At 44.6% G+C, this 15,895-nt stretch overlaps 1 protein-coding gene and 1 long non-coding RNA gene across 2 annotated transcripts in view; one reads left to right on the forward strand and one right to left on the reverse strand.

Moving 5' to 3' along the window:
- The window catches only part of LOC106579436 (uncharacterized), a 67,518-nt gene extending 58,508 nt beyond the window's left edge, over window positions 1–9,010 (reverse strand). Inside the window, exon 1 of the long non-coding RNA XR_001322654.3 lies at window positions 8,882–9,010. This is a non-coding gene — a long non-coding RNA (uncharacterized LOC106579436). The remainder of the gene's footprint in view (window positions 1–8,881) is intronic.
- Window positions 1–15,895, forward strand: part of LOC106579432 (cadherin-23) — a 692,150-nt gene that overhangs the window by 346,650 nt on the left and 329,605 nt on the right. Inside the window, exons 14-15 of the mRNA XM_082965932.1 lie at window positions 8,763–8,827; window positions 8,982–9,219. Coding sequence (XP_082822058.1) covers window positions 8,763–8,827; window positions 8,982–9,219 — 303 coding nt within the window. The remainder of the gene's footprint in view (window positions 1–8,762; window positions 8,828–8,981; window positions 9,220–15,895) is intronic.

Below are 15,895 nucleotides of genomic sequence, written 5' to 3' on the forward strand. Positions count from 1 at the left end.
TGGGTCATTGTCCTGTTGAAAAACAAATGATAGTCTCACCAGATGGGATGGCGTATCGCTGCAAAATGCTGTGGTATCCATGCTGGTTAAGTGTGCCTTGAATTCTAAATAAATCAATGACAGTGTCACCAGCAAAGCACCCCCACATCATCACACCTCCTCCATGCTTCACCGTGGGAACCACACATGCAGAGATCATCCGTTCACCTGCTCTGCATCTCACAAAGACACGGAGGTTGGAACCAAAAACCACAAATTTGGACTCATCAGACCAAAGGACAGATTTCCACCGGTTTAATGTCCATTGCTTGTTTCTTGGCCCAAGCAAGTCTCTTCTGATAATTGGTGTCCTTTAGTAGTGGTTTCTTTGCAGCAATTTGACCATGAAGGCCTGATTCACGCAGTCTCCTCTGAACAGTTGATGTTGAGATGTGTCTGTTACTTGAAATCTGTGAGGTGCAATCTGAGGTGCAGTTAATTGACGATTTCTGAGGCTGGTAACTCTAATGAATTATCCTCTGCAGCAGACTCTTGATCTTCCTTTCCTGTGGCAGTCCTCATCAGAGCCAGTTTCATCATAGCGCTGGATGGTTTTTGCAACTGCAGTTGAAGAAACTTTCAAAGTTCTTAACATTTTCTGGATTGACTGACATCATGTCTTAAATTAATGATGGACTGTTGTTTCTCTTTGTTTATTGAGCTGTTCTTTCCATAATATGGACTTGGTCTTTTACCAAATTGGGCTATCTTTTGTATACCACCCCTACCTTGTAACAACACAACTGGTTGGCTCAAACGCATTAAGAAGGAATGAAATTTCCACAAATTAACTTTTAACAAGGCACACCTGTTAATTGAAGTACCAGTGACTGACTCAATAGGAATTGGTCTGACGATGTAGATGCTAAGCTACAGCACTTTTTTGCTAGCACAGACTGGAATATGTTCCGGGATTCTTCTGATGGCATTGAGGAGTACACCACATTAGTCACTGGCTTCATCAATAAGTGCATCGATGACTTTGTCCCCACAGTGACTGTACCCCAACCTGAAGCCATGGATTACAGGCAACATCAGCACTGAACTAAAGGGTAGAGCTGCCGCTTTCATCGAGCGGGACTCTAACCCAGATGCTTATAAGAAATCCAGCTAAGCCCTCCTACGAACCATCAAACAGGCAAAGCGTCAATACAGGACTAAGACTGAATCATACTACACCGGCTCCAACGCTCATCGGATGTGGCAGGGCTTGCAAACTATTATGGACTGCAAAGGGAAGCACAGACGCGAGCTGCTCAGTGACATGAGCCTACCAGACGAGCTAAATAACATCTATGCTCGCTTCAAGGCAAGCAACACTGAAGCATGCATGAGACCATCAGCTGTTCCGTATGACTGTGTGATCAAGCTCTCCGTAGCTGATGTGAGTAAGACCTTTAAACAGGTCAACATTCACAAGATCGTAAGGCTAGACGGATTACCTGGACGTGTATTCCGATCATGCACTGATCAACTGGCAAGTGTCTTCATTGACATTTTCAACCTCTCACTGGCCGAGTCTGTAATACCAACATGCTTCAAACAGACCACCATAGTCCCTTTGCCCAAGAACACCAAGGTAACCTTCCTAAATGACTACTGACCCGTGGCACTCACGTCTGTAGTCATGAAAGGCTGTTCATGGCTCACATCAACACCATCATCCCAGAAACCCTGGACCCACTCCAATTTGCATACCACCCCAACAGATCCACAGATGATGCAATCTCTATTGCACTCCACACTGTCCTTTCCTACCTGGCCAAAAGGAACACCTATGTGAGAATTCTATTCATTGACCACAACTCAGTGTTCAACACCATATTGCCCTCAAAGCTCATCACTAAGCTAAGGACCCTGGGATTAAACACCTCCCTCTGCAACTGGATCCTGGACTTCCTGACGGGCCACGCTGCCACGATGATCCTCAACACAGGGGCCCCTCAGTGGTGTGTGCTCAGTCACCTCCTGTACTCCCTGTTCACCCATGACTGCATGGCCAAGCACGACTCCAACACCATCATTAAGTTTGCAGACGACACAACAGTGGTAGGCCTGATCACCGACAATGATGAGACAGCCTATAGGGAGGAGGTCAGAGACCTGGCAGTGTGGTGCCAGGATAACAACCTCTCTCTCAACGTGATCAAAAAGGAGATGGTTGTGGACTACAGAAAAAGGAGGACTGAGCATGCCCCCATTCTCATCTATGGGGCTGTAGTGGAGCAGGTTGGGAACTTCAAGTTCCTTGGTGTCCACATCAACAACAAGCTAACCTGGTCCAAACACACCAAGACAGTCGTAAAGAGGGCACGACAACTCCTATTCACCCTCAAGAGACTGAAAAGATTTGGCACGGGTCCTCAGATCCTCAAAGTTCTACAGCTGCACCATCGAAAGCATCCTGACTGGTTGCATCACTGCCTGGTATGGCAACTGCTCCGCCTCTGACCGCAAGGCACTACAGAACGTAGTGCGTACGGCCCAGTACATCACTGGGGCCAAGCTTCCTGCCATCCAGGACCTCTATACCAAGAGGAAGGCACAAAAAATTGCCAAGGACCCCAGCCACCCTAGTCATAGACTGTTCTCTCTACTACCACACGGCAAGCAGTAGCAGAGCGCCAAGTTTAGGTCCAAAAGACAGCTTCTGCCCCCAAGCCATAAGACCCCTGAACAGCTAATCAAATGGCTTCCCAGACTATTTGCATTTTCCCCACCTCCCATTTTTACACTGCTGCTATGCTCTATTTATTATCAATGCGTAGTCACTTTACCTCTACCTACATGTACATATTACCTCGATTAACCGGTGCCCCGCACATTGACTCTGTACCGAAACCTCCTGTATATAGCCTAGCTACTGTTATTTTATTGTTGCTCCTTAATTATTTTAAATATTGCTTCTTTTTTCTTAAAACTGCATTGTTGGTTCAGGGCTTGTAAGTAAGAATTTCACTGTAACCTGTTGTATTCGGTGCATGTGACAAATATAATGTGATTAGATTTTTTAAATGCATTCCAGGTGATTACCTCATGAAGCTGGTTGAGACAATGCCAAGAATGAAATGTCATGCCAAGCTGTCATCAAGGCAAAGGGTGGCTACTTTGAAGAATCTCAAATATAAAATATATTTTGATTTGTTTAGCACTTTTTTGGTTAATACATGATTTTGTGTGTTATTTTATAGTGTTGATGTCTTCACTATAATTCTACAATGTAGAAAATAGTAAAAATAAAGAAAACCCAGGAATGAGTAGGTGTGTCCAAACTAATTCAATTCTAAACGTTGACCATTATTTTTTGTTTTAAAATATAGCTACTATTTTCATGGTTGTCAATGTTATTGTCATCCTTGTGTGTATCACTTTGCTTTGGCAACATTGACCTTGTTATTCATGCCATTAAAGCATATTCAATTTGGATATGAATTTGAATTTGAGAGAGAGAGAGAGAGAGATGGACTGCTCTGTTGGCTGCATCTTCATCACAGCTGTGTGGTTTCCACAACACTGCCTGACAGATACTGGACATCTTTGCTGGTGTGTATGTGTGTGTGTGCTCCCACGCGTGCATATGTTGGTATTGGTGCATTTTACGTAGTTGCGAAGCTATTGACTCTATATTACGGATATGATGGTGTGTGCATTTGCGTGTGTGTTGCTGTTTGTGTGGAGGTGTTTAGATGTGAAGCGTCGGGTGGAGAGAGGGGATTGTCTGTGTTTGGAGGGTAGTGTCTGCTTGACAGCAGGCCTGGTAGACCATAATTGGTTTCCCTTTCCACGCCCCCCATTCCTCAGAGCCCGGCAGAAAAGTAATTTTAGGAGCTCGGTAATTCAAGTTCCAGGTCATATAAGCCAAAAAAGCAACCCTCCTCGACCTGAGATGGTATGGTCTGATTATCTGTGTTCCTCTCTACCATCACTGAGTGGAAGCTTTCACCTCCAAATATTTTGAAACCGACCAACACAAACGGAGGACGAAGAACTAGGAAGTGGGAATGTGGGATTTTATGCTCTGTCAATGGCTGGAGAGTGCAAGACAGAGTTAGAGGAATGGTTCAATCATGACTGGAGATTATGTTGAAGGGTCTCGCTTGAGATGTTTGATTCTTTGAAGGGTAGATCAACTAAGCAAATAGGAGGTGGATTTGTGTGGAGGAACTGCAAACACAATCACTTAAATGTATGCATCTCACACACATATGCACACACACACACACACACACACACACACACTTCTCTCTCTCAATTCAATGGGCTTTAATGGCATGGGACAAAATTGTTTACATTGCCAAAGCAACTGAAATTAACAATAAACAAAAGTGAGAAGCCACAAAACAACATTAACAAAAACATATTAGAAATTAACAGTAAACAACGCACTCACAAAAGGTTTCAAAATGGTAAAGACATTTTTTTTATTTAACTATGGCCTAGGAACAGTGGGTTTAACTGCCTTGTTCAAGGGCAGAACGACAGATTTTTGCCTTGTCAGCTCAGGGAATCGATCTTGCAACCTTCCAGTAACTAGTCCAATGCTCTAACCACTAGGCTACCTGCCACCCCACATTTCAAGAGTCATGGCAGTGGGCCACATATCTGATGCTGTGGTTGCATACTGCGGTATTCGCCTAACCAACAGACATGGGAGTTTATCAATGTTAAGATTATTTTTTTCAAATTATTTGTGGGTAGGTGTGATCTGTGGAGAAATATGTATCTCTAATGTGGTCAGACATTTGGCAGGAGGTTAGGAAGCTCAGATTCCATCTCATTTTGTGGGCAGTGTGCACATAGCCAGTCTTCTCTCGAGAGCCAGGTCTACCTATGATGACTTCTCTACATAGCAAGACTAATCTCACTGAGTCTGTACATAGTCAATAATTTTCTTAATTTTGGGTCAGTCACACTGGTCAGGTATTCTGCCACTGTGTAATCTCTGTTTTGGGCCAGATAGCGTTCCAATTTTCTCTGTTTTTTGGTTGATTCATTCCAGTGTGTCAAATAGTTATCTTTTTGCTTCATCATAATTTGGTTGGGTCTAATTCTGTTGCTGTCCTGGGGCTCTTAAATTCTCTCTCTCTCTCTGTCACTCTCCCGCCTTTCTAGACATCTATGTTGAGGTCTGATATGCTCTGAGCATGCTTGCCAACAAATCAAGGGTCAGAGAGAGAGAGAGAGAGAGAGAACTGAGAAAAGCACAACACGTTGGACATAGAGACTGGCCGTCACAGGCAGATCAGGCTACCCAGAGAGGACAGGCTGTGCACACCCTGCCCTCAGAAAGTTTGAGATAGATCTGCATTTCCTCTTACACTGCGAGAAATATGCAGACATATGGGCAATTTTATTCCCCAAAACGTAAAACAGATACATGACACACCCGTAGGGACTGCCAGTGGACCTGCCAACCAGCGCAATAACATTGCTACCTGTGTCTTTATCATTACTTAGTTATTGTCCTCATTCATTGTTACTGTGTTGTCCTGTTAATCATTGAAAATAGTTTTTTTTAATTATGTGCACACATAATCATAGAGCTTGAGGGGCAATCTGCAATTCAAACAATAACAAAGCGACTACCCTGCCTCTGTTGTAGTAAATAGCTTAGAGATGGGGACGGAGAAATGTAACCACTCTCATCTTCATAGAAAGAGCTATGGATGCAAGGACTGACAATCAATCATTTCAAAATTAAAGTTTTAATAATATTTTGAGGCTATACAGTGTTTGTTTACAATTGCATTGTTATAAACAATTGAGTAAAACAAGCTTATATTTTGGGTTCTGGTGGGGTATGACAGTTGAACTAGGCTCATGGGGCATTTATAAAGTTATATTCTTCAAGAATCAATCAGTATAAGTCATTATTTTAAAAGCTCAAAAATTGAAATAGCAATCAAAGATTGCCCCTTTAAATTTAATCTAACATTGAATTAAATTGCGTTTTTTTTCTCCTCCTTTTTGAAGTGAAGGTATGCAATTACATCTGTGTGAGTGGAGACTTAAAGTAGAACTGACAGCATTTTAGCGACATCAAATATGTTCATATACACCCCCAGGAAGAATATGAGATTTGTTTTTCTTCTGACAAGTGAGCACTTAGATATGGTCATTTTCACATTTTCATAAATTCATAGAATGTTTGGGAATGACATAGAGTAAGGCATTTGTGAAAATTCTATAGCATTAAAGAGTGGGAAAGCGGCCATGTGTTTGAACAATTAATAGACAGTGCAGTAAATCCAGGACAGGAGTCTTCACAGACCGTTGACCCATAGTCAATCAGAGCTACAGTAGGCCTTTATGCAAATAAGCCATTTGCCTCATGGGCCTGCCATAATTCACTTCGAACTGGACTGTGTTTTCAGGCAGTAGCAACAGCACAACTTTGCCATTAGAACGCATTCGCCAAAAGCCACAACATACACCTGAATGGATTTCTGCAAATATGTAAATACCAGGGGAGGCTTTTACATTTGGGAACTTTACAGTCCTATATATTGATCAAACAACCATGAGAAGGTAGACTCTCTCCCTCAGTTATGCACATCAACAACAACAAGATCAACAACTAATGCTAGCCAGAGAGAAATGAGCCAAAACCTAACTAGGGAACATTAGATAAACCCTCTCAAACTTTTTCAGCTAGTTAGCCCTCAAAATTGCACTGATAAACAATGGAGGAATAGTAGCCTGCTCTTCCTACAGTTTACCTGCCAATGCATGCTTGTCCCATCCCACATTTTGGCAACTGAATGGGAACTTGCCTGCCCGCCCATTTATTTGATCGACGCCAAATACATTTGATTGACAACTAAGGGTGCGTTCGTAAATTGCCTTCAGTGCGCTCTGCGTCGTTCGTAAATTCAGAGCGTTATCAGATTGTCTGTTCGTAAGCGCACACTGCACCATTGACACTGGACGCTCTGGCGGAGGAGTAGGGTTGATCCGAGCATTCCTCAAAACGGCAGTCAAGCACCCAAGCTAACTGGCTAAAGTTGGCTTGCTACTTTCTGACACAAATGAGAGAACGCATAACTCTGAGCATTTTACTCACCCTAGCAGAGATGGTTAGGCTGTTCACACGTTATCTAGTGTTAGTGACTAACTGTGCCGCTGGCAACAGTTTAATAACTTTTTTGCTGACGTTTACTGACACCAGTCATATTCAGTGGGTGTTGCACATTCGTAAATTCTTCACTTATTCTGCGCTCTGGCACACTCAGACAAGAGTCCTCTGAAATCGGAAGTAGATAGCCGGAGTGAATTTACGAACGCAAGTGATATGCTAACTTGATAACAGTCGTTCAAGTTCAGCATAGCTAGCTAGTAAAGCGATTCACCTCCCTTGCTAGCTAAACAAATGACACCTGCATCTCTAGCTGTAGCCACCGATAAACGATATGAGGGGAAAAAAGTCTGTCACTCACCCACTTCTCCAATGACTTGACTGCGGTCAAATAATGACATGACATCCTCCCAACAGCTTAAGCTCTGTGTTTTTAGCTTGCTAAATACATTTATACATAAATAGATACGCTAGCGAATTAGCCACATTATGACTGACTTGTGATCATTGACTTTGCTAGTTTGATTGTATTGACATTCCCAATCTCAGTTACATTCTTCCGTTTTTGTCCAAAATATTGAGTCATTGAAACTGAAACAGTGCATCCCGAATAGATGGAGGCAGCAAACAATATACCAGGCCAGCTGTGATTTACAAACTGATAGCAATGTTTTTTGGACTACTAAGAAATGTACTGGTGAATTATATTAATAATCACGCATTGAACTGCATCCATCTTTTCTGCCAACAATGCCTTACTGTACGTCATGGAATTTTGAGTCAAATATAACTTATTTTTAAAGTTAAAGTTGGTTAATCTTGTTTTTTTTAGCATGAACTGGGAATTTTATATTTTTGACTGATATTATGATTGTCTGTTTGTTTAATATCTGCAAAGTAGTTAAAACACTGTAAGTTCCACTTTATAGGTGCTATCTGGGACCTGGGAATCTGTTCTTAAAAGTGGTCATTTCAATTCTTAAATATACCAATTGAATCTTGAATAATATTATTTATAAATGCCTTATGAGATAGCACAACTGTGTTACCCTATCGCCAAAATTGTTATTTTATTACAATATTATTTACAAACAAAAATAATGTAAAGAAACTATGTATAGCTTCCAAATATCTTTAAACTAGCATGTGGATGTCATGGACTGTCAGTGAATCTGAATTGGAGAGAGGTTACATTTCTTGGTCACATCCCTCAGCTATATACCAAAACATGCTGTTTTTTATTCTGATGTTTTATGTATATTTTATTGCATTCACAACTGCTTCACCAGAAAGTGTAAACACACTACTTGCAGAGTGGTGATTTGATTTGCACCTTATTTCTTGTTCTTCTACTTGTTTTGAGGGAAACCAACGCCACAGTCAAATGGCACCGTATTCACACAACACTATATAGGAAATAGGGTGTCATTTGGGATTCAGCCTTAGTGTTTTTAGAGGGTGTACTGTAGGACCATCCATTGAATATCCAGTGGGGTGTTATGCTTAAATGTGTTCCTTGGTCTGTCATGTGTCCCTGTGTGTGTCACTGTCACCCAAAGACTGCTGGTGCCTTTCCCTTCTCCTCTCTCTTCAATCTGCATACATGCATACAAACGTTGAATAATATCACTTTCTTCCCTCTCCTCAGGCTACAGACGGTGACTTTGGCACGTTTGGGACAGTGCGGTATTACTTCAGTGATGAGCCTGACCAGTAAGACACAGCTAAATACACAGACTGAGATAACATATAAATTAACTCTCCTACCTTTTATCAAAGGGGATGATTGAAAAGTATTATAATTAAATACGTTTCATTTGTTGAATGCTGGGGTTTGTTATTGTCCTGTCACATGCCTCTCCCCCAGGTTTTCATTGGACACTGAGACAGGCTGGGTGCATCTGTGGGGCAATCTGGACTATGAGCTGATGCGTCGATTCACTCTGACCGTGCTGGCCCGGGACGGGGGTGGGGAGGAGACCACGGGCAGGCTGTGGGTCAACGTTCTGGATGTCAATGACAACACACCCCTTTTCCAGAAGGAGGCCTACATGGGCTCACTGAGAGAGAACGAACAGGCTGCGCAACAGGTGGCCCGAGTCAGGGTAGGTGAAGACACACACATAAAAACACACAGACACACATAGACAGATGGACACAAGTACACACACACATGGACACATACACACGGACAAACACACATAGATAGACAGATAGACACAAGCATAAACACACACACACCAGGGCAGGAGGAGGGGGGAGGTCTATGTTGTGACACAAAGGATACACCCTGAGATCCATATCAAGTTGACTTTTGCTTTGATGTAATTTTTCTCTTCATTTTTACCCAAGACGATTGCCCTCTTCGATTTCAGATACACAGTTTAAGTGGAGTTTGTCTATGTGTGTGTGCATGCGTGTGTGTGTGCGCATGTGTGCATGCACACATACTGTGCCTTCAGAAAATATTCAGACCCCTTAACTTTATCTAAATTGTGTTATGTTACAGCCTTATTCTAAAATTGATTAAATTGTTTTTTTCCATCATCAATCTACACACAATTCCCCATAATGACAAAGCAAAAACAGGTTCAGACATTTTTGTTAATTTATTACAAATAAAATCCGGAAATATCACAGTTTGTCCTTTAAAAGTTGCAGCGTACTGCAGCACAGCTTGCGTGATGCCGCAGAATTCTATGGCACATTATTTAAGTGCTAAGCACTGGTACCATTAATGCTAGATAGTGCTAGTTTGACCACCAGAGGGCATCTTTGAGGAACATTTGATAGCCTTCAATAGTGGCTGTACTAGAGAATTGAACAAAAACTTTTTTGTAAGAACATAGTAGATGGGACAATTAATAGATTTTGCTGATTAATTGTATTAATATTATGGTGTTTCTATTCCAATTATATAATTGTAGTCTAACCAATACCCAAACGGAGATTCAGTCAAAATAAAAATCTCATTGATTTATCAAGACCCCATGCTTGTCTCAGAGCTGTGCAAAACGGTGTTAAATAGTTGTAGGCTATTGCTTCAAATCTTATTGCTTCTAACTTCAATATGCTCTTTAAATAAATAACACCTACAGCACTTTTAACAGCATATTACTCAACACTAGTGAGATTCAAGTTGCCTACGGTAGACCTACAGTATATTGAAAAATATGACGTGACTCTCCGTCAATAATTACATATAGAGGATTGGAGGATATTTTTGTAATTCAGTGATATGGGGCGGCAGGTAGCCAAGTGGTTAGAATGTTGGGCCAGTAACCGAAAGGTTGCTAGATCAAATCCCTGAGCTGACAAGGTAAAAATATGTTGTTCTGCCCCTGAACAAGGCAGTTAACCCACTGTTCCTAGGCCGTCATTGTAAATAAGAATTTCTTCTTAACTCACTTGCCTAATTAAATAAAAAAATATAATCAAACTTATTCCATAGTAATTTGTTATGGATCCATAACTAAATAAACATCGGCATTTTGAAAGAGTATTTTTAACCATTATTTTATTAACGAAAGCATAAAGATGCCACTATTAGTTACATTGTTTTAGTTTGAACGTGCAGACTGGCACTAAGAACAGCGGGAGCGTTCCCCTCGTCAGCGCCATTATTAGTGCAATGCCCCTTAAATTGTTGCTCTGTGCTACCCAGTGTGGTGGGGTGGGGGACCACCCCCCTTTCCCTTCCTCCTCCTCCCTTCCCCATGGGCTAGGTCCGTCTTCTGTGCGCGGCTCTGCGGCCCATCCCATGCCTCCTGCCCTCGTGCCTTGAACCTCACGCGCTTTCAGTGGATACAGCTGGAGAACTGCAAGGCAATCCCATTCGGGAGCCACTCGGGAGCCATGAACAATATAATCTCCTGCTAATAACAGGGTTAATAACATATCTGTGAGAATATCCAATGGGCTTTTATATAATTCTAAATTAACAATAATAATAATAATAATAATAATAATAATCGCTTTGTCTAAAAAATAACAATATTTTGGAGATGATTTTGTTTTCAAATCACGTAAATTGAGCGAGGAAAAAGGCCTTTCTTGAACATGGGGTGAGACATTGTTACTAATTTGTAAATAAAGCCAGTTTGTTATTTCAAATTCTTTATTTCTGTTTTTAGAGGGGGAGAAACCAAAAACCTACAGTCATCTGATGGGTCTCCCAGTTGAGACCAGCACGGGTATTGAACCAGCATCTGTAGCAACACAGCTTGTACTGCTATGCAGTGTTTTACACTGTTGAACCATTCAGGCACTGTACAATGTGATGGGTCGGGAGTGGGCTACGCTACTACAGTAAGAGCAAAATAATCCTAACAAAATAAAATAATAAAAACTTTAGTGTAACAACAGTTTTAGTAAGTAATACTGAAGTTGTGTACAATTATCAGTTTCTATTTAGGTTTATGTCGCCCATTCATTGTCAGTTAGAGACAAAAGCATAATCAGTGCTCTAACTCCCCCTTGCCTGGTCTGGAGCAATGAAGAGGAAGGAGCAACCACTGGAAGTATTCAGACACTTTACTCAGTACTTTGTTGAAGCACCTTTGGCAGCGATTACAGCATTGAGTATTCTTGGGTATGACGCTGCAAGCTTGGCACATCTGTATGGGAGTTTCTCCCATTCTTTTCTGCAGATCCTCAAGCTCTGTCAGGTTGGATGGGGAGCGATGCTGCACAGCAATTTTCAGTTCTCTCCAGAGATGTGCGATCGGGTTCAAGTCCGGGCTATGGCTGGGCCATTCAAGGACATTCAGAGACTTCTGCGTTGTCTTGGCTATGTGCTTAGGGTCGTTGTCCTGTTGGAAGGTGAACCTTCGCCCCAGTCTAAGGTCCTGAGCACTCTGGAGCAGGTTTTTATCAAGGATCTCTCTGTACTTTGCTCAGTTCATCTTTGCCTTGATCCTGACTAGTCTCCCAGTCCCTGCTGATGAAAAACATCCCACAGCATGATGCTGCCACCACCATGCTTCACCGTAGGGATTGTTCCCGTTTTCCTCCAGGCGTGGCTCTTGACATTCAGGCCAAAGAGTTTGATCTTGGTTTCATCAGACCAGAGAATCTTGTTTCTCATGGTCTGAGAGTCATTTAGGTGCCTTTGGCAAACTCCAGCAGGCTGTCATGCGCCTTTTACTAAGGATTGGCTTCCGTCTGACCAAAGCCCTTCTCCCCCGATTGCTCAGTTTGGCCGGGCGGCCAGCTTGGTGGTGCCAAACTTCTTTCATTTAAGAATGATGGAGGCCACTGTGTTCTTAGGGACCTTCAATGCTGCAGACATATTTTGTAACCTTCCCCAGAGTTGTGCCTCGACACAATCCTGTCTCGGAGCTCTATGGACAATTCCTTAGACCTCATGGCTTGGTTTTTGCTCTGACATACACTCTTAATTTAACTGTGGGACCTAATATAGACTGGTGTGTGCCTTTCCAAATCATGTCTAATCATTTGAATTTACTAAAGGTGGACTCCAATTAAGTTGTAGAAACATCTCATGGATGATCAATGGAAACAGGATGTACCTGAGCTCAATTTCGAGTGTACATTTTCAGCCTATTCCCCATTTAGTGCTTTACTTTTGGGTCATCCTATTCCGTATTTAGTGCACTACTTTTGACCTTGGTTAAAAGTACTGCACTAAATAGGGAGTAGTTTGGCATTTGGGACTTGGCTTGGTACAGCTCAGCATGTTTCAAGGTCTCCCGCGTGCTTTATTTGCATTTATTTGTATGTGTTTGTGTGTGCGGGAGTGTGTGTGTGAGCAGGGACTGAACGGTCTATTTGCTGTATTTGATTAGACGAAGCTAACCTTAAACAGTCTGGCAATTAATATGATGCCTGAGAGAAATAAGGAAGCCAGCAAGTGTAAAGTGTGCGTATCAGCGATTATGGATTTGCCAATGACCAGACCCCCAAGCCTCCGAAAACCCTGGATCAGAGAGAGCGCGAGAGAGAGAGCGCTAGAGAGAGCGCGAGAGAGAGAGCGCTAGAGAGAGCGCGAGAGAGAGAGAGCGCTAGAGAGAGCGCAAGAGAGAGATCGCTACAGAGAGCGCGAGAGAGCGCAAGAGAGAGCAAGAGAGCGCAAGAGAGGGAGAGAGCGCAAGAGAGCGAGAGAGCGCAAGAGAGCGAGAGAGAGCAAGAGAGCGCGAGAGAGAGCAAGAGAGCGCGAGAGAGAGCAAGAGAGCGCGAGAGAGAGCAAGAGAGCGCGGAGAGAGAGAGCGGGGGAGCAGAGAGAGAGCAAGAGAGAGAGAGAGCAAGAGAGCAAGAAAGAGACAGCGCAAGAGAGAGCGAGAGAGAGCAAGAGAGAGAGTGAGAGAGAGCAAGAGAGCGCGAGAGAGAGTGCGAGAGAGCGAGAGAGAGCGAGAGAGCAAGAGAGAGAAAGATTCTCTTTTTTTATATATATTGTAAATATCCAAAATAAGCTTTGGCAATATGTATATTGTTACGTCATGCCAATAAAGCGAATTGAATTGAAAAATTGAAAAAGAGAGAGAGCGCAAGACAGCGCGAGAGAGAGAGGGCAAGAGAGCGCGAGAGAGAGAGGGCAAGAGAGTGCGAGAGAGAGAGCACAAGAGAGTGTGAGAGAGAGCGCGCAAGAGAGCGCGAGAGAGAGAGCGCGGGGGAGCGCGAGAGAGAGAGCGCGAGAGAGAGAGCGCGAGAGAGAGAGCGAGAGACAGAGAGCGCAAGAGAGAGAGAGCGCGCAAGAGAGCGAGAGCAAGAGAGAGAGAGCGAGAGAGAGCGCAAGAGAGAGAGAGCGCAAGAGAGAGAGCAAGAGAGAACGAGAGAGAGCAAGAGAGAGAGAACGAGAGAGAGTGCAAGAGAGCAAGAGAGAGAGTGCAAGAGAGAGAGAGTGCAAGAGAGCGCAAGAGAGAGAGAGCGCAAGAGAGCGCAAGAGAGAGAGCAAGAGAGAGAGCGCAAGAGAGAGAGCAAGACAGAGAGCGCGAGAGAGAGAGCGCGAGAGAATGAGAGAGAGCGCAAGAGAGAACAAGAGAGAGTGCAAGAGAGAGAGCGCAAGAGAGCGCAAGAGAGAGAGAGCATGAGAGAGAGCGAGAGAGCGCAAGAGAGAGAGCGAGAGAGCGCAAGAGAGAGAGCGAGAGAGTGCAAGAGAGAGAGAGAGAGAGCGAGAGAGCGCAAGAGAGAGAAAGCGAGAGAGCACAAGAGAGCGAGAGAGAGAGAGAAAGAGCGCAAGAGAGAGAGCGCAAGAGAGAGAGAGAGCGCGAGAGAGAGAGCGCAAGAGAGAGAGAGAGAGCGCAAGAGGGTGAGCGCAAGAGAGAGAGCGCAAGAGAGAGAGAGAGCGCAAGAGAGAGAGAGTGTGAGAGCGCAAGAGAGAGTGCAAGAGAGCGCAAGAGAGAGAGCGCAAGAGAGAGAGGGCAAGAGAGAGAGGGCAAGAGAGAGAGCGCAAGAGAGAGAGAGCGCAAGAGAGAGAGAGTGTGAGAGCGCAAGAGAGAGTGCAAGAGAGAGAGAGAGCGCGAGAGAGAGTGACAGCGCGAGAGAGCACGAGAGAGCGAGAGAGCGTGAGAGAGAGTGACAGTGCGAGAGAGCACGAGAGAGCGAGAGAGCGCAAGAGAGAGCGCAAGAGAGAGCGAGCGCAAGAGAGAGCGCAAGAGAGTGCGAGAGAGAGAGAGAGCGCATGAGAGAGCGCGTGAGAAAGAGCGAGAGAGCGCAAGAGAGAGAGCGCAAGAGAGTGAGAGAGAGCGCAAGAGAGAGTGAGCAAGCGAGAGAGCGCAAGGGAGCAAGAGAGAGAGTGCAAGAGAGAGAGCGCGAGAGAGCGAGAGAGCGCAAGAGAGAGAGAGCGAGAGCGCAAGAGAGAGAGAGCGAGAGAGCGCAAGAGAGAGAGTGCAAAAGAGAGGGCAAGAGAGGGAGGGCAAGAGAGAGAGGGCAAGAGAGAGAAGGCAAGAGAGAGAGGGCGAGAGAGAGTGACAGCGCGAGAGCGAGAGAGCGCGAGATAGAGAGCGCGAGAGAGAGAGCGCAAGAGAGTGCGAGAGAGAGAGCGCAAGAGAGAGCGAGAGAGAGCGCAAGAGAGAGTGAGCAAGAGAGGAATAGAGTGCAAGAGAGCGCGAGAGAGAGAGAGCGCAAGAGAGCGCGAAAGAGAGAGAGAACGCAAGAGAGTGCGAGAGAGAGAGAGAGCGCAAGAGAGCGCGAAAGAGAGAGAGAGCGCAAGAGAGCGCGAAAGAGAGAGAGAGCGCAAGAGAGAGAGAGAGCGCGAGAGAGAGAGCAAGAGAGAGAGAGCAAGAGAGAGAGAGCGCGAGAGAGAGAGCGCGAGAGAGAGAGCGCAAGAGAGCGCGCGAGAGAGAGCGCGAGAGAGAGAGCGCAAGAGAGAGAGAGAGAGCGCAAGAGGGTGAGCGCAAGAGAGAGAGCACGAGAGAGAGACCGCAAGAGAGCGCGCGAGAGAGAGTGAGAGAGCGCGCGAGAGAGAGAGCGAGAGACCGCGCGAGAGAGAGAGCGAGACCCCGCGCGAGAGAGAGAGCGCAAGACAGAGAGAACGAGAGAGCGCAAGACAGAGAGAGCGAGAGAGCACGAGAGAGAGCGAGAGAGCGCGAGAGAGTGCAAGAGAGAGAGAGAGCGCAAGAGAGAGAGAGCGCAAGAGAGCGCAAGAGAGCGAGAGAGCGCAAGAGAGCGAGAGAGCGGAAGAGAGCGCAAGAGAGAGAGAGCGCAAGAGAGAGAGAGAGAGCGAGAGCACAATAGAGAGAGCAAGAGAGAGAGAGTGAGAGCGCAAGAGAGCGCAAGAGAGAGAGAGCGCAAGAGAGAGAGCGCAAGAGAGAGAGCGCAAGA

Source organism: Salmo salar, chromosome 19 (genome assembly GCF_965601325.2).
Source record: "Salmo salar chromosome 19, fSalSal1, whole genome shotgun sequence".
NCBI classification, from domain to species: Eukaryota; Metazoa; Chordata; class Actinopteri; order Salmoniformes; family Salmonidae; genus Salmo; species Salmo salar.